The sequence below is a fragment of the Rhincodon typus genome, chromosome 9, assembly GCF_021869965.1.
Source record: "Rhincodon typus isolate 14 chromosome 9, sRhiTyp1.1, whole genome shotgun sequence".
Taxonomy (NCBI): Eukaryota; Metazoa; Chordata; class Chondrichthyes; order Orectolobiformes; family Rhincodontidae; genus Rhincodon; species Rhincodon typus.
Window position 1 is genome coordinate 29,316,411 of NC_063340.1, and position 22,497 is coordinate 29,338,907.

The 22,497-nt window shown below is 40.2% G+C and overlaps 1 protein-coding gene across 10 annotated transcripts in view; it reads left to right on the forward strand.

The window, feature by feature from the left end:
- Positions 1-22,497, forward strand: part of dop1a (DOP1 leucine zipper like protein A) — a 249,275-nt gene that overhangs the window by 188,265 nt on the left and 38,513 nt on the right. For 5 of the 10 annotated variants that reach the window (XM_048600578.1, XM_048600582.1, XM_048600579.1 and 2 more), the window contains 3 exons: positions 10,828-10,937; positions 12,991-13,140; positions 14,814-14,875. In XM_048600578.1, the coding sequence (XP_048456535.1) occupies positions 10,828-10,937; positions 12,991-13,140; positions 14,814-14,875 (322 nt within the window). Of the gene's footprint in view, positions 1-10,827; positions 10,938-12,990; positions 13,141-14,813; positions 14,876-17,657; positions 17,736-22,497 lie in introns of all 10 variants that reach the window. The other 5 variants (XM_048600584.1, XM_048600586.1, XM_048600585.1 and 2 more) reach the window with 3 other exon arrangements.

Genomic DNA, 22,497 nt, shown 5'->3' on the forward strand with positions numbered 1-22,497 from the left:
AGAAGGATAAGAGGTGACTTGATAGAGGTGTACAAGGTGATGAGAGGCATAAATAGAGTGGATTGTCGGAGACTTTTTTCCAGGGCGGAAATGACTATTACGAGGGGGCATAATTTTAAGGTGATTGGAGGAAGGTATAGGGGAGATGTCAGAGGTAGGTTCTTCACACTGAGAGTGGTGGGTGTGTGGAATGTGCTGCCAGTAGTGGTAGTGGTCGTGGAGTCAGGTAATTTAGAGACTTTTAAGCGATTCTTGGATAGGCACATGGAGGATAGTAAAATGTAGGGTGTGCAGGGTAGATTGATCTTAGAAGGATAATAGGTCGGCACAACATCGTGGGCCGAAGGGCCTGTACTGTGCTGTACGGTTCTATGTTCTATGTGTTCTTGAAACCAGTTCTAAAACAAATGAAAAGCAAAATCAACTGTGGCTGCAGAATAAGTCCAGTGGGTTAATAATGTCTAGAATTTATTCCTGTCCAAATTCACACGTTTCCTCACACAGGTGTGTGAGAAGATTTAAAACCGTCAGCACAAAGAGTTAACTCTGCTGATCTCCACAGAGGCAGGGCCCAAGTCACCAGGTAAAGTCATGTCATGCTTTCATGTATTCAGTTTAAAACTGTAAAACTTTCCTGATAATTCACAGTGACATTTTAAATTTCTGTTGTCTTAAAGAAAACTTTTACTACTTCTTTCTTTTAAGATTCCCTTCAAAAAACACAGTATGAGTATACAGACAAAATATTTCTCATTCCAAATTCTGACTTCAAATTGGGATGTCTTCCAATAAACCAACTGTTTTCAGAGTAAGCTAAACCATTTTTTTCACAACATCTTTTCTACAGTTTATAAAAAAAAACAGTTAAAACTTTTCAAAGAAATAGGATGCTTTCAGACCAATCCTTATTTTGGTACTAATTTTGGTTGAATGTAAAGGATGCCATCCTTGTAACTGTCATGGGAATTCGCTGTGAATACAATCCAATTTTCACAAAATTTTTTAACTTCACTGGGGAAAATAGATTTGTTGATCTCTTTCCTAGCTGTGGCTAAGGGTCCTAACTCCTTTGTTCACCCCTTCTGACTCCTGGAAGACATTACACACTTGCTTTGTCTCACTACATTGGGATGTAACAGTTCGAGAAGCATTGTCAACTACATTGTCAAGGTTACCTGCCTTGTCTTGCAAGATAAAGTCTCAGTTGCTGTCGGTTCATAGATTTCTGTCTGACATGTTTTGATTTGTGCTATTATCAAGGGAGAAGTCCATTTCTTCATTGCAAATGGACAAACTGGATATTGATATTGAAACCAAAGTTGGGACTACCTGTTGTCTTTCCTAGTATTGGGTTCAATGCTTTCCTGTTGGTAATCATTTTTATCCTTCAGTTCTTTTACCAATTCATGCAGCTTTCTATTTTCTTTATCCAATTGTAAAGCAAATAAATGGGCACTTTAGGCTAACTTATTATGGACAGTTTCTAACTCAGCTATTCTTTTCATAACCTTTTTTGAAAGTCTTTCAGGGATGTACTTATAAATATCATCCAATATTTCTACAATTTACAGTACAGCTCCCACTGCCAATGATCCTTTTCTATTAAACTATCTATTTTCGATTATGCCAGTGACATAACTTTTTAAAGACTACTGCTCTCACAGCTTCTCAAATATAAACCCAATTAAATCATTGCAACTGTGATACATTAGATTAAGAAAGTAAAGAACTGTGACAATTGCTGATGGTTCACTGATACTAGAGAACAAGCAAGCTGTTGGAATGGAACGTTTCAGTCTCACTAAAGCGTGGGAGCAGCGTCCTGCTTTCCAGTCCACATACTAGGGAACTCATCCCACAGTCTACCTCCTCCTATTTCTTTCTTGATCATCTTGCTCAGACCCTGCTCACAGCACTAAGTGTAGGTTAGGTTGAAAGTAACTAATGGGTTCTTCAAGTTCAGATCAAAGTGAAGAGAAGAAGAATGTGCACTTCGATACATCAGCGCATTTCTTAGCTTATGCAAACTAATGAGTCTCACTGCCTTTCGGCTTGGCAACAGTGGCAGTTGAAGCACTATCTCAGATTCTATGACACTAGTCCCATGAACCCCAGACTGATAGTGAAGCTCCATGGCCCCGTTCTCACAAGCACCAGCCGATGGTGAAAGTTTCATGAGTTGGGAAGAGTCCCCAGTGTTAATGCTTTTTTGAATCTGGTATGAAGTGCCATCTCTGAGTACTTTTCCCAAACCATCATTCCTGTAAAAAAAAGGACCAGGTGTCTGTGTCTTTGAATAAGTTTGTTCCCAAGCTTATCGAAATTACCTTCCAGGCAAAACAGGCTGTTTTTGCACTAGAAGCATGGAATTTTACAGTACAGAAGGAGGCTATTTGACCCACGTACATACCGGTTCCCAGAACAGCTACCCAACTAGTTCCGTTATCCATCCTTATCTCCGTAGCCCTCTAAATTTACCGCTTTCAAATCTATATCCAGCTCTGTTTTGAAACCTCCTATGGATTCTGCCTCCAGGCAACGCATTCCAAATCCTAATAACTGAGTAAAGAAGTTTCTCCTCATCTCACTTCCTCTTCTCACTCTTGCTAACAATCTTGAAATTGTGACACTTAGGTACTGACATACTAACTAGTGGAAATAAAATATTCTTCTTTACTCTGTCAAAACAGTTCATTGTTTTGCATAGCTCGATAAAGTTACCTCTTCATTTTCTCTGCTCCAAGGAGAACAAGCTGAATTTCTCTGATCTTTCCTTGTATTTACAATTCCTCATTCCTGGTATCATTCTAGTAAATCTCCTTTGCACTGTCTTCAGGGCTTTGACATTTTTCCTTAAATAAGGTACCCAAAACCGTACACAATACTCCAAATGTAATCCAATTAACGATTTCTAGATGCGTGGCATCACTAAGCCTGATTTTTTAAAATGTATTTTCCTTCAATTGCTTATTGCCATGTCCAGTAACCCTTAATGATTAATCCTTAAGAATCTGGTTTGGAGATATCATTTTTAAACCTAACATTACAATAATAATGTTTGCAGCATGAAAAAATATTGTTCAGCCCATCATATCTGTACTGTCATCATGCGTTATTTATTCTGATTCCATTTTCCAGCCCTTGACCCAAATTTTTGAATGCGGTGGCATTTCGGACGTTCATTTAAATACTTCAGAGAGCATTCAGCTTATTTATAGAGAGGCAACATAAGCTCAGTGGACCGAAAAGCTTCTTTCTGTGCCATTATAAAGCTATAGATATTATGTGAATTTTTTATAATGTATAAATATTTCTCAGGGTTGCGCACGGAGCTTCTGTTTGCAATCTGAGTTTGGAAACCCGGTGCATTATATCATTTTTAGGTTCAGACCTCTCACTGCATCTGTATTGCTGCTACTATGCAATTGCCTGGAAGCAGAACTGAATCCAGAATATAACATGAAGGCAGATAGTAGCCATGCCTTTTGAACGAGAAGATACAGAACATTAGAGAGGCAGCAGCCTTAAAGGTGCAAACATATGGTTAAATGGTTAATAAACAGTTGCTAGACCTGCTCTGTTAGAATAACCCTTTATTTTCAAAAATATTTGTTCAGCAGGGACATGACTTATAAGGTTGCCATATTGCTCCTGACAGCTATTGTTGATGTTCACCAGACTGTGTTCAGTTTTGCCAATCTGCATTTTGAGAATTGCCTTCTGATCCTGTTTGTCTGTTTAACCAGTTATAAAAGTTAGCCCACTCACTCTATACCTCGGTCTCTGGGAGTTGGATACCAGGTATAGGGAGGCAATGGCCTCGTGGTATTATCACTGGACTGTTAATCCAGCGACCCAGATAATGTTCGGGAGACTTGGGTTCGAATCCCATGACGGCAGATGGTGGAATTTGAATTCAATAAATATCTGGAATTAACAATCCAGTGATGACCGTGAATCCATTGTCGATTGTTGGAAAAACCCATCTGGTTCACTAACGCCCTTTAAGGAAAGAAACTGCGATCTTTACCTGGTCGGGCCTAGATGTGACTCCACACCCACAGCAATGTGGGTGACTCTTAACTGCCCTCTGGGTAACTAGGGATAGGCAATAAATGCTGCCTAACCAGCGACACCCTTATTCCGTCAATGAATTTTAAAAAAAGATTGAATTGTAGCTGCTACCTCTCAAGATGATAAAGGAGGATGATTAACCTGAAGGTTAGAGGGTTGATCTCCATTTCCTAGTTATGTTCAAGATTATTAGGCCCTGTAGCCATCACCTCCATGTTAAAACTAGCACCCCCATGTCCCTCACGTCTCCTGCGTGCACTATCAACAGAAGTATACTTAAGCAGATGGTAAGACGCTGGTTTATATAGAGGAGAATGTGTGGGTTGATAAATAAGTTTGGGGATGACACAAAGGTTAGCCACAGATTCATACAGGGCAGAAAAAGCCCTTTGGCCTATCACGTTTGCACTGAGAACTACCACTAAAAATGTGCTAATCCCAATTTCATGCACTTGTCATTTATCATGAATGTTATGATATTTGAAGTATTCATCCAAATATTTTTTAGAGGTTGTAAGGTTCCCAGCCCCCACTACTTTCCCAGGCAGTGCATTTCAGATTCTCACCATACACTGAGTGAAAGGCTTTTTTCCCAAATCCCCTCTGAATCTCCTGTCCCCTACCCTAAATCCAGCCTCCTCATAATTGACCCCTCTTTCTAATCACCCTGGTCTATACCCCTCATAATCTTATACACATCAATCATGCTACCCCCCTCTCAGTCTTCAATCCAAGCCTATCTAGTCTTCCTTGTAGCTCAATTTCTCCAACCCAGGCAACATCCTGGTAAACCTCGTCTAGTGCTATCAAATCCTTTCTGTAGTGACGGGACCAGACTGCACACAGTATTCCAGCTGTGGCCTGACCAACACTCTGTAGACCTCCAACATTACCACCTTGCTGTTATACTCTGTGTCATGACCGATGAAAGCAAATGTCCCATATGCCGCCCTAACTATCCTATTCGCGTGCTTTGCTGACTTCAACGATCTGAGAATAATTACCCCAAGATCGCTCTAAGCTAACCAGTGTCCTGCCATTTATTAAATACCCCCTCATCTTGTTTCTTCTTCCAAAGTTCATCACCTTGCACTTATCAGGATTAAATACCATCTGCCACTGATCAGTCCATCTGACCAACCCATCTATATCTTTCTGTACTCTACAACTATCATCTTCACTATTAAACACACATCTTGGTGTCGTCTGCAAATTTGCTTAACATGCCCCCTACACTTCCATCTGTATATAATTTATGTATATAACAAACAATAAGGGCCCCAGCACTGATCCTTGTGCTACAATGCTGGACACTGGCCTCCAGTCATTCAGCATTTTTCCACCACTACCCTTTGTGTTCTGTTACTAAGGCAGTTTCTGATCCATCTAGTCAAGTTTCCTTCAATTCCATGTGCTCTAACCTTCTCAATCTCCCATCTGGGACCTTGTCAAAAGCTTTGTTAAAATCCATATAAATTGCATCAACTGAACCCTCAGTGGTGATGTGAACGTGCTGCTGTGGAAGTCAAAGGATGGGCTTTGGTGAACATCGGGTTTCAATTAGGAGGGTGAGTAGCATTAAGGTACAGCAAGGTATTTCCTATGCTTTAAATCCCGTAGCTACTAGCATGGTAGTAATGGCAGTTAGTGTATTGGTGTGCTCCTCTTGTGAGATGTGGGAGATCAGGGTGAATTCAAATATCCCTAACAACTATGTTGGCATGAAGTGTGGCCACCTGCAGATCACCTCAGACCGTATGGATTGTTTGGAGCGGCAGTTGGATTCACCTTGGAGCATGCGAGAACAGAAAGTTTTATAGATCGCAGTTTCAAGCATGTGGTCACTAAACATTAAGCCAATTTGGGGCAGCTCAGTGGTTGGCACTGCTGCCTCACAGTGCCAGGGACTCAGGTTAGATTCCAGCCTTGGGTGACCGTCTGTGTGGAGTTTACACATTCTCCCCGTGTCTGTGGATTTCCGCCCAACACTCTGGTTTTGTCTCACAGTGCAATGCCATGGAGGTTGGGTGGCCGTACTACATTTTCCCGTAGTGTCCTGGGATGTGTAGGCTAGGTGGATTAGCCATGGTAATTAGGGATATCGGGATAGGTGGGGGCAGGATTTGGGTCGGATGCTCTTCAGAGGGTTGATTGAAGACTTAATGGGCCAAATGACCTTTTTCCACACTGGAGGAATTCTGAGTCAAACAGATTCTAGGAGGGGTAGGCAGGCAGTGCAGGAGTCTCCTTTGACTATTACCCTCTCAAACTGGATAATGTTGAGGGGGATGGTCACTCAGGGGAGAGCAACAGCAACAACCAGATCAGTGGCACCATGATTAGCTCTTGTTCAGCAGGGAGAATCGAAGTATAGGTGAGCAATAATGACAGATGACTCTATACTCAGGAGTTTAAACGAGGGAAATTCCAGGATGGTGCCAGGGTCAGGGACGTCTATGAGCATGGACAGGATATTCTGAAAGAGGAGGGTGAGTAGCCAAATGTCGTGGTCCTTTATTAGTGCTAATGATGTAGGCAGAAAGAAGGATGAGGGCAAAAGGAATTTAGGGAGTTAGGTGGTAAGTTTAAAAATAGAGCCCTCTAGAGTTGTAATCTCAGGATTACTCCCTGTGCTGTATGCTAGTGAGGCCAGAAATAGGAAGATAATATCGTTGAACGTGTGACTAAAAGATTGGTATAAGATGAAGGGCTTCAGATATCTGAATCACTGGTATCTCTTCCATGTTAGGAGGGACCTGTACAAGAAAGATGGGGTGCACCTAAACTGGAAGGGCATCAATATCATTGCAGGGAGGTTTGCGAGTGCCACGCAGGAGGGTTTAAACTAGTGTGGCGGTGGTGGGAATCAGAGCAGTAGGTCAGCACGTAGAGTGATTGAGGAAAAGGTAGAAGATAAGTCAAGTAAGTCTGATAGGAAGAACAGGCCGGGCCAGGTTAATGAACACTGGTGATCTGAAGTGTATTTGTTTCAATATAAGGAGTATAACTAGTAAAGCAGATGAGTTTAGCCTGGATTAGTACATGGGAGTACAATGTTGAAGTCATCACAGAAACTTGATTGAGCAAACGGCTGAACAGGCAGCTCAACATTCCACGGTTTAATGTTTCAGGCATTATAGAGAGGGATGTAAAAGGGGTGGGGAAGTTGCATTACTGATTCAGGAGAATGTTACAGCTACACTGAGAGGACATCTTGGAGGGCTCATTCAGCGAGGCTGTATGCTAGAACTTGGGAATAAGAAAGGTGGAATAACTATGATGGGGTTATACTATAGGCCTTCCAATTACAGGAAATAGAGGAACAGATATATAAGCAAATAATAGAAGAATGTAAAAATAACAGAGGGTTTCTTGAAATAATATATAGATAGTCAACTAGAGGAGGGAGCATTCTAGACCTTGTATGCAAGAATGCTCCTGGTCACGTGATTGAAGTTTCTTAGTAGGGGTGCATTTTAGGGACAGTGATCATAATTTTGTAAGTTTTAAGATAATTATGCATAAGAATAAGACTGGTCCTTGGGTGAAAGTGCTAAATTGGGGGTAAGGCTGAATACAACAGCATTAGGCAAGAACTTGAGAAATTAGATAGGAGTGGTTGTTTGAGGGTAAATCCACATCTGACATAGGGAAGTCTTCTAAAGGCCAGTTGATCAGATTTCAGGATTTGCATGTTCCGATAAGGAAGGCAAGATTCAGGAACCCCGGATGACAGGAAACTTAAATAAGATTTGGGAACATAGAACGTAGAACAGTACAGCACAGTACAGGCTCTTCGGCCCACGATGTTGTGCTGACGAATTATCCTACTCTAAGATAAAACTAACTTGCATACCCTTCATTTTACTATCATCCATGTGCCTATCCAAGAATCGCTTAAATATCCCTGATGTATCTGACTCTACTACCACCGCTCGCAGACCTACCTCTGACATCTCCCCATACCTTCATCCAATCACCTTAAAATTAAGCCCACTCGTGAATGTCATTTCCATTCTGGGAAAAAGTCTCTGGCTATCGACTCTATCTATGCCTCTGATCATCTTGTACACCTCTATCAAGTCACCTCTCATCCTTCATCGCTCCAATGAGAAAAGCCCTAGCTCCCTCAACCTTTCCCCATAAAACCTGCCCTCCATTCCAGGCAGCATTCTGGTAAATCTCCTCTGCACCCTCCCTGAAGCTTCCACATCCTTCCTGTAATGAAGCAACCAGACTGAACACAATATTCCAAGTGTGGTCTAACCAGGGTTTTATAGAGCTGCAGCATAACCTCGCGGTTCTTAAACTCAATTCCCCTGCCAATGAAAGCCAACACACCATACATCTTCTTTACAACCCTTTCAACATGGGTAACAACTTTGAGGGATCTGTGGACATGGACCCCAAGATCCCTCTGTTCCTCCACACTGCTAAGACTCCTGCCATTAACCCTGTATTCTGCATTCAAATTCTACCTTCCAAAATGAACCACTTCACACTTTTCTGGGTTGAATTCCATCTGCCACTTCTTTGCCCAGCTCTGCATCCTGTCAATGTCCTGATGCAACCTACAATAGCCCTCCACACTATCCACAACACCACTAACCTTCGTGTCATTGGCAACCTTACTAACCCACCCTTCCACTTCCTCATCAAAGTCTGAAGTTAGACAAGCCCCTTGAGGAGCATAAAGGAAGGAGGAAAGAACTTAAACAAGGAATTAGAAGGGTTAAACATGGCCTTGAAATGTTGTTGGCAAGTTGTGTTACAGCAAATCCTAAGGCCTTTTATATGTATATCAGCAAGGGAGTAGCTGGGAAAAGGGTAGGTCCACTCAAGGACAAAGGAGGGAATTCAAGTATGTGAGGTCCTTCATGAATACTACTTCTGTATTCACCAAGGAGAAGGACATAGATAATGGTAAGATTAGGGAGGGGTATGTTGATGTATTCTAGGGCATGTCAGTATTAAGGAGCAGGAGATGCTGGATGTCCTGAAAAATATTAAGGTAGGTACGGCGGCATGGTGGCTCAGTGGTTAGTCCTGCTGCCTCACAGCGCCAGGGACCCAGGTTCAATTCCACCCTCGGTCGACTGTCTGTGTGGAGTTTGCACATTCTCCCCGTGTCTCCGTGGGTTTCCTCCAGGTGTTCCGGTTTCCTCCCATTGTCCAAAAATGTACAGGTTAGGTAGATTGGCCATGCTAAATTGCCCATAGTGCTCAGGGATGTGTAGATTAGGTGAGTTATAGGGGGATGGGTCTGGGTGGGATTCTCTGAGGGTCGGTGTGGGCTTGTTGGGCCGAAGGGCCTGTTTCCACACGGCACGGATTCTCTGATTCTATGAGGTAAGTCCCCAAGGGCCTGATAGGATCTAATGCAGGATACTGAGGAGGTAAGAGAAGAGATTGCTGAGCCCTGACAGAGATCAGAGACAGAAAATTGGCTTGATCAAAGAAGACAGAGGGTTGTGAAGGAGTGTTTTTCTGACTAGAGGTCTGTGCCAGTGGTGTTCTGCATGGGTCAGTGCTGGGACCACTGTTTGTAATATACATATGACTTGAATGAAAATGTAGGTCGTCCAATTGGTAAGTTTGCAGATGACACAAAAAATGGTGGAGTTGTGGATAGTGAGGAAGGATATCAAAGGATGCAGCATGATATAGATCAGTTGGAAAGCTGGACAGAGAAATGGCAGATGGAATTTCATCCAAGACTAGTAGGAGATGATGCACTTTGGGAGGTCAAATGCAAGAGGGAAGTGTACAGTAAATGGCAGGCCTCTTAGGAGCATTGCTATATAGAGGGACCTTGAGGCCCAAATTGATAGGATCTGTCTGAATAAGTGGATGAGGTGGTGAAGGTGTACAGCATGCTTGCCTTGTTTGTTCAGACCATTGAGCATACAGGTTGGCAAGTCTAAGTTTGGTTCAGCCACATTTGGAGTATTGTGGGCAGTACTAGTTGCCACACTATAGAAATGATGTGGAGGCTTTGCAGAGGGTGCGAAAGAGGTTTATCAGGTTGTTGCCTGGATTGGAGCATATTAGCTGTAACGAGTCATCAAACAAACTTGAATTTTTTCGCAAGAGCGTTGGTGGGTGAGGGGCAACCCAATAAAGGTATATAAAATTATCAGAGATGTAGATAGTTGGAGTCTTTTCCCAGGGTGGAAATGTTAAATACTAGGGAGGCACAGATGTAAGGTGAGAGAGGAAAAGTTTAAAGGAGGCAAGTTTTTTACACAGATAAGTGCCTGGAACATGCTGCCAGGGAAGACGGTAGAAGCAGATACAATTGCAACGTTTAAGAGGCATTTAGACAGAGACATGAACGGTCAGGGAATAGAGGGATACAGACCATGTGCAGGCAGATTAGTTTAGAATGGCATCCTTGTTGGCACAGACATAATGGGCTGAAGCATGTGTTTCTGTGCTGTGCTGTACTGTTCTATCTTCTGTGTATGACAGTTGCTAGTGTTGTTATAAAACTATAGACAAAAAAAAGCAAAGATCTGCAGACGCTGGAAACCTGAAACAAAAAGGAATTGCTGGAAAATCTCAGGGGGTCTGACATCATCTGTGCAGAGAAAGCAGAGTCGGTGTTTTGAGTCGAGTGACCCTTCCTCCGAACACTTCCAGTTCTCCATCAATTTCTCTTTGTTGCCATAACTCTTTATTTGTATTGGTATTGTACAATGGATACCCATTAGTGTGCTGTATGTAAAGTAAGCATGTTCTGCTCTCTTTTAGGTTTTGGCTCACCTTTTGGACATGGTATTTCACAGTGAAGAAAAGGAAAAAGTTATCCCATTACTTGTTAACATTATGTACTATGTTGTTCCCTATCTACGCAATCACAGGTACTCCAAGCTCTCTTTTAGAGTACAGTTATGGTTCTATTCCTCATGTTTATAATGTGCCATTTGTAAGACTAGTTTGCCTTGGGCTGGACCTTCATTATTTTTGAATTTCAATTTTATGTGTCTTGGTTTTCCAACTCAATGTTTGCAATTCATGATTGTAACTGTTCATTTATTATTTTAAAACATACTCTATTCTAAAAGCAGAGCTCTTTGATGCTGGAAATCTGAAATAAAACCCAATGTAAATACCCATCACGTCTGGTAGCATTTGTGAAGAGAGAACCAGGGCTCTAGATCAGTCAGATCTGTGCTACCACTCAATTATGCATATAGAAAACTCCACCTATCCCTGAATGCTGCCAAAACAACAGTTCCAGATAAACTTGCAGCCAGCCATACTGATGCTTCACTTCCCAATTCTTATGTTGGAGAGATTCTGAAATATGTTGAACATTTCCCAGACCTTGCCAACCGCCTCTCCCCAAAGGCCATCAGTGAGCAGATTAGCTGCATCAGTTCCAGCTTAAACAAACTTCGGGCAACAATTGTCTAACAGTAAAGATTCAATTGAGCCAACAAAGGTCTTAGTGTTCAGAGCAGTTGTCTTCAGTGTTGTTCAAAGCAGTTGTCCTCATACAGTGTACTGCAGAGATACCTCAACTGTGTATCAGCAACATATTGGGACACTAGAGAAATTTAATTAGCTGTGCCACTGCTGCATCCTCCATATCTAATGGGAGGACTGTTGGACAGATACTTGTAACTTTCCTGAAGCCAGGTGGACAGCTTCCAGGCAAAACTGCTGCAGCATAAACTACAATGAATTGTTCAGTGGATGGCAGAAAACCTCTCTGAAGACAATGTTCTACGAGAGGACTGTGACAGCATTGACCTTCAATGGTGAGGAACAACTTGCTACTGATTTGTGTTCAGAATGATGACAACCTCTCCATGCTTTGAGAGCTAATGCTTTAATGCTGAGGCAAAGTGGCAGCAGAGAAGGATTTTTTAAAAAAAGCAAATGCTCTATTCCAGCTGTGAGCTGTCCTGTACCAGATGTCCAAAGATCTGTAAGTCAAGAACTTGGCATTTCAGCCACCTGAAGATCCAAGGCAGAAACTCATAGTACTGGGTAAGGGTCATCAATGAATCAAGAGGCAACCCACAAAAGAAATTGGAAAGCTGCTATCAGACCTGTTGTCTATTTCCAGCGTTTTCTGTTTTAACAAACCAGTTCTTATGTCAAGTCTTTCAAGCCCTTATTTTTTTGTTCAGCTGGGTGGGTGGATGAGGCTAAAATTTTTACCTTTGATTTTGCAAGATTATTTTTTCCTCATCGCTGTTTTCTGCACACAGCAGTACATGCTGCATTTTTGTTCCCAGACATGCTGCACATCAGTTGGAATGCTGTGGCAAATTTATCCTCTGCCTCACTCCTACCTTGATAGCACATTTAGGCTTTAGTAGTCATAGTGCATAGACTACAGACCTGTATGCTAATCAAAAGCCCTATGCTGGAAGTCTGTTGATGTGTTAATGCACTGACAAAATTTCCAAAATAAAGTTAAATGTAGCCGTGTTAAGGCCTGAGTTGAAAGATAACTGCATATTTCTTGCAAGCTTTCTGTTTAGCAAATTTGTGGCGAGTTTAATGTGTTCGATAAAAACTGATTTTATACAATTCAGATGTTTAATTATTTTATGTACAGATGTCCTTTGTTATTACACATTCAATAATCATCTCATTTTCACTGAGTAAAATAGTCTTTTTATTATCATATTTCTCTTAAGCCTGCACAGCAATAATGATCACTTCTTTCACAGTTGTATGTGTTGAAATCTGTATAATTGGACAGAAATTTGATACGTTTTAAAACTTATTGCACTTAAATCATTTTAAGCTGTTGATACTCCTGATGTCTGTGGATTCTGTGTTGGAAACCCTTGTGGTTTTCTATGGCTGCTAACGTATGCAACTTTCGATTTTATTCGATATAAACTGTTGATCAGCTTTTCTTCTGGCCCTAAAATTGTTGTAATTTACTTCTAGTGCCCACAATGCCCCAAGTTACCGAGCGTGTGTGCAATTGGTAAGCAGCCTAAGTGGCTATCAGTATACCAGACGAGCTTGGAAAAAAGAAGCATTTGATCTTTTTATGGACCTTAACTTCTTCCATATGGATGCGTCTTGCGTTAGTTAGTAAGTTCCCATATAGATTGCAATTTATTTCTTAATGTTCCAGGAAAACCAAATCTGTTCTCTGATAACCAAAATTATTCCGAGTAGCATGAACATAAAAGTGGACTAAGTTGGATGGTGTGATCGAGGTAACTTCTAAAGGTAACTTAATACCATTAGTTCCAATAAGTTGTTCCCTTGAAATTCCAAGAAACAGTTTCAAACTCAGAAAGCTGGGAATAAGATTGAAAGAAGGTACATCTATTTATCCTAACAAACAACTAATTAAATCTATGGAATACACTTACCAAAAAACCCATTGAAACAAATTTTAGAACCACATCAGAAGACAATGTTCCTGGAAAGAGGACCGATTTGAGGTTTAAGAACTGAACAATATATTTACTGGGACAGTTGCATATCGAAGGTTGCATGGTTTCTATGGTTGTATTGATGTTTTCACACAAGAAATAACAATTTTCCATTGAGCTGTCAGTTCTAATCACTACCCTTCTGGAAGAAATATCTCTGGAGAAGATAACTAACTGGTTGGCTTGGCATTGAAAATTGAAAGGCACTGAAGTTTTCTTTCTTGTTTATTGCTAATCTTTGGCAGAAGAGCATACAGAACCAAGTAGAATTTTCAGGCTATGGCATACCAGCCAAATTGATGGGAAAATGTTTTGACTGGGGGAGTGGGGTTGGTAAACCAGTTTGATTAATTTAATGTGTGCTGCATCTCAACCAAGCATGATTAAAGAGGGAGGAAAGGAGTCGTCAACTTGAAAATTAGATAATCGAGAAGATGGTCAAATAGAAAGTGGGAACAAACTTATTTTAATCCAGATAAAGTAACCAAATTTGGAGACAAAATGAAGGGTAGAGACTTTACCAAATGCTGACACTTGAATGCCAGAGTTTTTAGGATAAAGTAGAGTCATTATTGTGCAGAATGAGGCCATTCAGCCCATTGAGTCCATGCTAGTTCCCTGTACAATTATCTAGTTACTTCCATTCTTCCTCTTATTTCATTTAGATGAATAAACTACTTGTTTTGAAACATTAAATTGACAGATCACAGGAATGTGATTCATCTTGGAATGATGGAAAATAATTCACATTTACTTTCTTGTATTTTAAACAAAATTGAATTTTCCAGAATGGTGGAAAAAGAAGCATGTACTATGATCTTGCTGGGGTCAACTTATGTCTAGCTCTGGATCCTGTTTAAAAAAAAATTAAAGATTAAGGTCCTCTGAGAATCGTTGTGAATAATGCAAGTAAATTTAACACTTATAAAGCTTTTGAAGAAGGAACTTTCAAAGGAATGAAGAGTGAACAAAAAGGGATGTGGGAAATATTGCTGAGATCATAGTTGGAATAAAGACCAGGCCTTTTGAAGCTTTGATGTGGAAGATGAGAGTTAAGTGTGTACCCAAGAAAAAGTGCAATGTCAACAGGCTGCCTCCATAATGCAAGAGAACTCAATTAAGATTGTACAAAATCATCAGGAAAATAGAAGGGACTTCTGAGGATAATGCTTATTAAATTTTAAAAAAACTTTATTTGCACCATGATGTTTATGATTACACCATAATCTTACCTGCCTGCATTGATTAAATGGTGTCTTACCACAACTTTAGGATCCTCTGTTCATCTGTAGTTTTAACAGATCTTGTGTTTCCAATTTGCAGTTGGAGGGCCATCATAGATCACCTTATGACCCATGACAAAACCACATTCAGGGATCTCATGGGTAAGTATTGTGATCCATCTTGCTCTTTCCCTCCATTTCTTTACATACACTTATGCTTGACAGTTTTCAGATAGTAGAACCTTACTATATGCATGACAATGTTTTTGCACTTTCTAAGTAAATGACACTCAACAAATAGAATCAACTGTTAATTACTTTTGTATGAGCTAACCATCATGAAAATGCAAATAGATCTTGCCTGGTCTAAATATCAGATATATGTTGAGCAGGTTTTGAGAAATTTGAATAAAGTTAATGAGGTTTGGAATTGATGAGTCATTTTAATTACACTATTTATTGAGAATTCTGTTGTACATTTTATTGTACATGCAAAATTGATGTTACTCATGAAATTATTAGAAGGGATGGGGCCTATAGTTTATGGGTCTGACTTTCATGTCAAGTTATATTCTTTCTCTGTTTGTACTTCACCTCCTTTTCTTCCGTTCAGAGTAAGATTCCCTAGGAAGCAGTGACCATAACGTGGTAGGATTTAGCATTCATTTTGAAGGAGATGAGCTTGTTTGGCAATAACTGTAGCTAAGCTTAAATAAGGATATTTGCAAAGGAATGATTTAGCTGGAGTGGACTGGGAAAGTGTTTAGTAGCAAAGATGGTTGAAAAACAATGGCAGATGTTTAAGAAAATAGTTCATGGTTCACAATATGGCAAAGAGGCAGTGGACTGGGAAAGTTTTAAAACCAACAAAAGACTACCAAACAAAAAGAATGCAAATCTTTTGAGGGTAAACTTGCAAGTAATATCAAGATGGTAGCAAGTGCTTCTTTAAGTACTGTATATAAAACAGAAAAGAACGGTAATTGAACATAGGTTCCTTAGAGAACGAGACTGGGGAAATAATAATGAGGAACCAGGAAATGGCAGAGGGGTTGAATAGCATTCCATAATTACTAAATAATCAAGGGGCAAGAGGAGGTGAGGAAATAAATACAGAAGTTGTCGGGAAACTGTAGATCCTAATGGATGCATCCTAGCATATTTAAAGAAGTAGCTACAGAGATAGTGGATGCACTGCTAGTAATCTTCCAAGAATCCTGGAAGATTTTGGAAAAATCCCAGAGGACTAGAAACTACTAGTGTAATACCTTTTTTGAAAAAGTGAAAGAGACCAAAAACAGGTAATATAGGCCAGTTAGCTTAACATCTGTTTTTGAGAAAATGTTAAGTCTATCATGAAGGACGTAATAGCAGAACACTTAGAAATACATAATATGATCTAGTAGAGTCAGCATGGCTTCATGAAGGGAATACCATGATTGACAAATTTATTAGGATTCTGTGAGGAGATATAAAGCAGGATAGATGGAGGAGAAGCTATGGATGTAATATATTTGGATGGTCAGAAACATTTGATAAGCTACCATATGTTAAGCTACTTAATAAGAGGACATGGTGTTAGATGTAGTATATTAGAATGGATACAGGTTTGGCTAACTTATAGAAGACAAAGGGGGGTATTTTCAGGATGACAACCTGACATTAGTAGACTATCACAGGGATCAGTGCAAGGGTCACAATTGTTTATAACAATTGTTTATGACTTGAATGAGGAAAGTCAGTGTTCTATAGCAAAGTTTGCAGATGACACAAAAATAGGTGGGAAACCAACGAGACTGCAGAGCCATATAGACAGGTTAGGCAGTTGGGCAAAGACTTGCCAGATGAAATATAAAATGTAAAAATGTGAGGTTGTGCACTTTGGCAGGAAGAATAGAGAAGTTGAATATTATTTAAGTGGAGAAAGACTACAGAAAGCTATGGCCAGAGTGATTTGGGAGTTTTTGCGTGTTTAAAAAAAGGTTGGCATCCAAGTTCAGCAGGTAAGAGAGAAGGCAAAGGGAATTTTGGCTTTTATTTCAAAGGGACTGGAACAAAAATAAGGATGTCTTGCTAAAACTATACAAGGCACTCGTCACAACATAACTGGAATGCTGAACAATTTTGGGATCCTCTATCTAAAGAAAAATATATTGGCATTGTAGGCAGTTCAGTGAAGGTTCACTAGGTTGATCCTGGGCATGGAGGGACTGCCTAATGAAGAAAGGGTGAGTAGGTTGGGGCTGTATTCATTGGAGTTTAGAAGAATGAGAGGCAACCTTATTGAAGCATACAAGATTCTTGATGGACTTGACAGAGTAGATGCAGAGAGGTTGTTTCCCTTTCTGGGAGGGTCTAGGACCAGAGGCTATAATCTCAGAATAGGGTGTTGCCCATTCAAGACAGAGGTAAGAAGGAATTTCTTCACTGAAGGTAGTGAATCTTTAGAATTCTTTACCAAAGAGATAGATTTTTAATCAGTGAGGGAGTTAAGGGTTATGGGGAAGAGGCAGGAAGGTGGAGTTGAGGATTATCTCATTGAATGACAGACCAGACTTGAAGGGCTGAATGGTCTACTTCTCCTGTGTCTCATGGTCTTTGCTTGGATTACACATCTGCTTGTAGTGTCCATCTCCATTCTATTTTTCTCTCCAGCTGAGCTTTTCTTACCCACTCTGTCGATTTATAGTTACGCTGTCTCATTCTCTCCAATTTTGCTGCCAGCATTCTGCCTGAAGTTTTGGGTCAAACACTTGCTTTGCTGAGCTGACTCACCAACAGCTTAGCAGAAAAGACCTCAATGGGATTTGTCTTTCTCAATGTTGACATATACTTTTATAAGTCATGTATACAATGATAAATGTAACTGCTAGAAACTGACTGCAATTTCTTATGGCAAGAAAAAGACCATTTAAAATTGTTTTTCATCAATTTCGAATAATAGGTTCCTTGATCTTTCTGAGTTGATTGCTTTAAAAAAATACATCAAAGGCCAATATTCTCCTCTTCCTTGAGAGAAAAGGTCAGTGTAAAAAGAAGGGCTGTTGAGTTGTTGTACTAATTAGAGATGATGTAATTCTATTAAATTAAATAAATTTAATTTAATTAATTTCTAGTAAATTGAATAAATTAAGATTTGATTGATTACTCTATAGAGACATTCGTAAACCACCTAATAGTGAAAGGGACGTGGATTTAGAAATATTTACGTGTAAATGTGTAATGAGTAAAAGAACTAAACTAATAATCATGGAATATTTCAACAACTCCAAATATACCAGAAAGAAGTGGTTAAGGGAATAGAGTTTTTACAATCTGTTCAGGACACATTTCATAATTGATATATGAAAAGTCCAACAAGACAAGTACTACTGCTGGATCCTGCATTGTTAGTGAAGCTGAGAGAAATAAGAGTTATGAAGTATCTCAGGAATCAGCATAATAAGACATAAAAAATCAAAAAAAGCATAAATTAATCCAAGATTAGTGATTGGAAGGAAAGTTATTCTTATGGGAATGAAAATAGAATGTAGGAAGATTTTAACTGGAAAATAATATTAGCCAACGATGAAAACAATGAGAGAAAATGAGTGGAAAACATTTGGAAGTGACAAGTAGAGTTCAGAGAAATAAATCCCATAAACAAATAAGAATAAACTAGTATTGATGGATAAAGGCAAAGGACAAAGTTGAAATTAAGCTTAGGGACAAGGATTGTACTGGGGTAATTGTAATTCATGACTTACAAAGATTTGGTGGCAAGAATTGGAAATACAATTTCAGAATTTGTGGACAATAGTAATTTGGAAAACTCTGATAGACCAAAACAAAATCAAATAGATGTGGGATTGGTCAGTTAACTTCAATAATGACAAGTGTGAGACCATAGGTTCATAAAGTCTTTACAGCATAATTGCAAGCCACTTGCTCCATCAGGTCCATTCTGGCTGTCTGTGGAGCAAACCAGTTAATGCTCTCCCTATCCTCTCACTGTAATCCTGCAAAATTATTTTTCTTCATTTTTGGGTGGATAGAATTGAAAATTAGAGAAGTTATAATAAATAGAAAGAATGTTGACCAAAGCTCTGCAGGTCTGGCAGCAACAGTGGAAAGGAAAACAAAATTAATGGTTGGTGTCAATTAAGGTTCATCAGACGCCAGAATTTATATTAACATTGGTTTAGACCATACGTGGAGTACTGTGCAGAATTCTTGGACTGTATTTTTAATTGAGTCATAAACCAGACTTTGGGGCTATTTCTGTGTCCTGACCCCACATACTTGGCTTTAAATGCGCCCATTCGTATTTTCAAAACTTCACATAAAATAAACCTATATAGGTTCCCATTGCCCCTGCCATTTTAGTTTAAACCCTTCCCAATACACCCCCAGGACATCGTTCTGTTCCTGCCCACGTGCAACCTGTCCGGCTTGTTCTTGGTCCCACTTCCCCCAGGACTGGTCTCAATGCACCAGGAATCTAAAACCCTCTCCCTTGTACTATTCCCCAACAACATAATCCTACTATTTCTCTTCTGACTACTACGTGACTCTGGCAGCAATTCTCAGATTTGTGATCTTTCTGATCCCACTTTTTAACTTGCTTCCTAACATCCTATAGTCTGCTTTTAGGACCTCATACCTTTTCGTATGTACATCATTGATGCTGATGTATAACACTGTTCATCATTTATCAATGATTTGGATGAGAATATAGAAGTTAGAGGTTAGTAAGTTTGCGGATGACACCAAAATTGATGTACAGTGGACTGTGAAGGAGGTTATCTAAGAGTACAATGGGATCTTGATCAACAGGGACAAGGAGCCGAGGAATTGAAAAATGCAGTTTAATTTGGATAAATGCATGGTGTTGCATTTTAGTAAGACAGACCAGGGCAGGATTTACACAGTTAAAGGTAGGGCCCTGGGGAATGTTGTCGAACAGAGAGATCTAGAGGTGCAGGAACATAGTTCCTTGAAAGTGGCGTCACATGTAGACAAGGGTGGTGAAGGTGGTGTTTGGCATGCTTGCCTTCATTGGTCAGAGCATTGAGTACAGGAGTTGGGATGTCAAGTTACAGCTGTAAAAGACATTGGTAAGGCCACATTTGAAATACTGTTTACAATTCTGGTTGCTGTCTTACAGGAAGGATGTTATTAAATTGGAAAAGGTGCAAAAAAATTTACAAGGATGTTATCGAGATGGGAAGGCTTAAATTATAAGGAAGTGCTGGATAGACTGGAATATTTTTTCCTGTAGTATAGAAGGCTGAGGGAAGACCTTATAGAGGTTTATAAAATCAATAAGGTGAATAGCCAAGATCTTTCCTCCAGGGAAGGGGTGCCCAAGACTAGAGGGCAAAGGTTTAAGGTGAGAGGGACAAGATTTAAAAGGGACCTGAAGGGCAACTTTTTCAGAGTGGTATGTATATGCAACAAACAACCTGAGGAAGTGGTAGAGCTGCTTACAATTTCAACATTTTAAAGAACATTTGAACAGGTATACGGATAGGAAAGATTTAGAGGGATATGTGCCAAATGAAGGCAAATGGGACTATTTCAGTTTAGGAAACATGATCGGCATGAATGAGTTGGGCCATGCTGGTATGACTGTGTGATTCTAGAGCAGAAGGAATGCACCACAGCCTTGAGCTCTCCTTCTATGATTTACTCCTTTAAATTAAACCCTTAAAAATCAAATAGTATTAATTACTCTAGGGCCCTAAAGGATGTAATGGACTTGCTGTTCAATGATATGCAGGCTCCCAATTGTGGAGGGCTAATGAAAGGCTATCTAAACACTCTGAGATTGGGAGCTGATGTGAGAGTGCAGACAGAGGAGGTTGGCAATTAAGTTAATTTTACTTATTGCAATTTCACAGCTGCATAGCCAAGTTCCTGGAGAAGCAAATCCTCCAACAGACAGATGGAGTGGCTAGCATGGGTCAGGGTGTGTGTAGGTTCTCTTGCTTGATCTATCAGAGCAACGCCTGCACTGAGCTGGGGGTAGTTTTTTTTTATTTTAGACAGTCACTATTTCAACATAAATAGGAGTTGCACTTGAGGGCTGTGTGGAATCCCCATCATAGCAGACTCCAAAGAAATTGCCCGAAATTTCCTCTGGGCAATTTCTTTATGCCTGGAACCCCACAAAAGTTTCCAGAAAAATCAAAGATTTTGGTTCTAATAAAATTAAGTAACATGTTACTTAGGAAATGTTCAACTGTTAAATGCATAATCTAAGTCCTGAGTAACAATTAAACTGACCCCATACTTTCCTCACATATCCCACCTACACTACTGACCCTGACACCCCAACCACAGGACCTGAGACCCTCGAGACCTGCTGCATGCAATTCTTCCCCACCCCCGCCAACCACCAACTTCTGACCTTACCCACCACCAAGAAGACCCCCAAACTTCATCTTGCCAGCTGACCTGACACCCCTACCATGGGACTGGACCACAGATTCCCCTCCTTCCACCAGACCCAATTTCTCCTGACCACCCAAGCTACATTACTTACTTATTTACTTGTTCCCCATGCCACCTTGTACATCCTGGCACTGTACATCCATCCCGAATGGAACCCTACTTACATAGCACCCTAACCCCCTGCCCTGCCAGCATCTTAACATCACATTTACCTTCTATACTTTGACAGTATCTGTCTTCAATGTGGCAGCCAGGGCCTTTAAATTTCAAAATGCAGCTGCTGATTACTCTGAAAAGGGAACGTGGTTTGCCTTCCTCTGAATAATTTGTGTTATAGCAAATAACCAACATGTGACGTAGTGCCAAATTGTGATCATATTTGTCTCCAATCATCACTCTGACAATTTTGAAAATCTATTTCCTAGTTTTAATACTTCTAAAAGGATATATGGGCACTGAAGATAATTCTGAAAAGTTTGAAAGGTTGGGTTCTTTTCCCTAAAATGAAAAAGACGAAAGAGTGATCCATTTTAGATATTTAAAATTGGAAAGATGGATAGCTTTTGTGAATGAGTGCAAAACCTTGATGACCACAAGATGATCACTAATAAATTCACTAGGGAATTCAGCGAATCATCTTACCCAGAGTAAAGCAAGAGTAATTTGGAACTCCCTACCTTAAAGAGTCATTGAGGCAAATAGCATCGTTGCTTTTTGGGGCAAGCTAAGCAAATAAGTGAAAGTTACATTAAGTAAGATGGAAGGAGACTCATGTGTTGCATAAACAATGGTACAGATTAGTTGATCAAATGGTTTGTTTCTGTGCTACATGTTTTGCGGCAGCACAGTGGTTAGCACTGCTGCCCCAACTATCCAATCCACCAACCTGTCAATATCCCTGTGAATTTTCACACTGTCCTTCTCTCAGTTTTCTTATGATGCAGAATCAGACAGCCGAACCAAATCAGCCTTTCAACCTCTGTAGTTGCAACACAGTAAAATTACACCAACAAAGGCTCCCAAATTGTCACTCCAATGGTTCCTAACCAGACTTCTGAATAAACAGTCCTAGGTGGCACACTGTCTATGTGGTTGGCACTGCTGCCTCACAGTGCCAGGGCCCCAGGTTTGATTCCAGCCTTTTGTGCAAACTCCGCAGATAGAGTCACCATTCTCCCCATGCTTGCATGGTTTTCCTCCATGTACTCCCCTTCCCTTTCAATAACACTCAAGAAGCTTGACACCATCCAAGACAAAGCATTCTGGTTGTTCAGATCGCTACCGTATTCACCTTCAGTATTCACTCTCTTTGCGACCAATGAACACTGCTAAGAGACCTAAGTAAATGA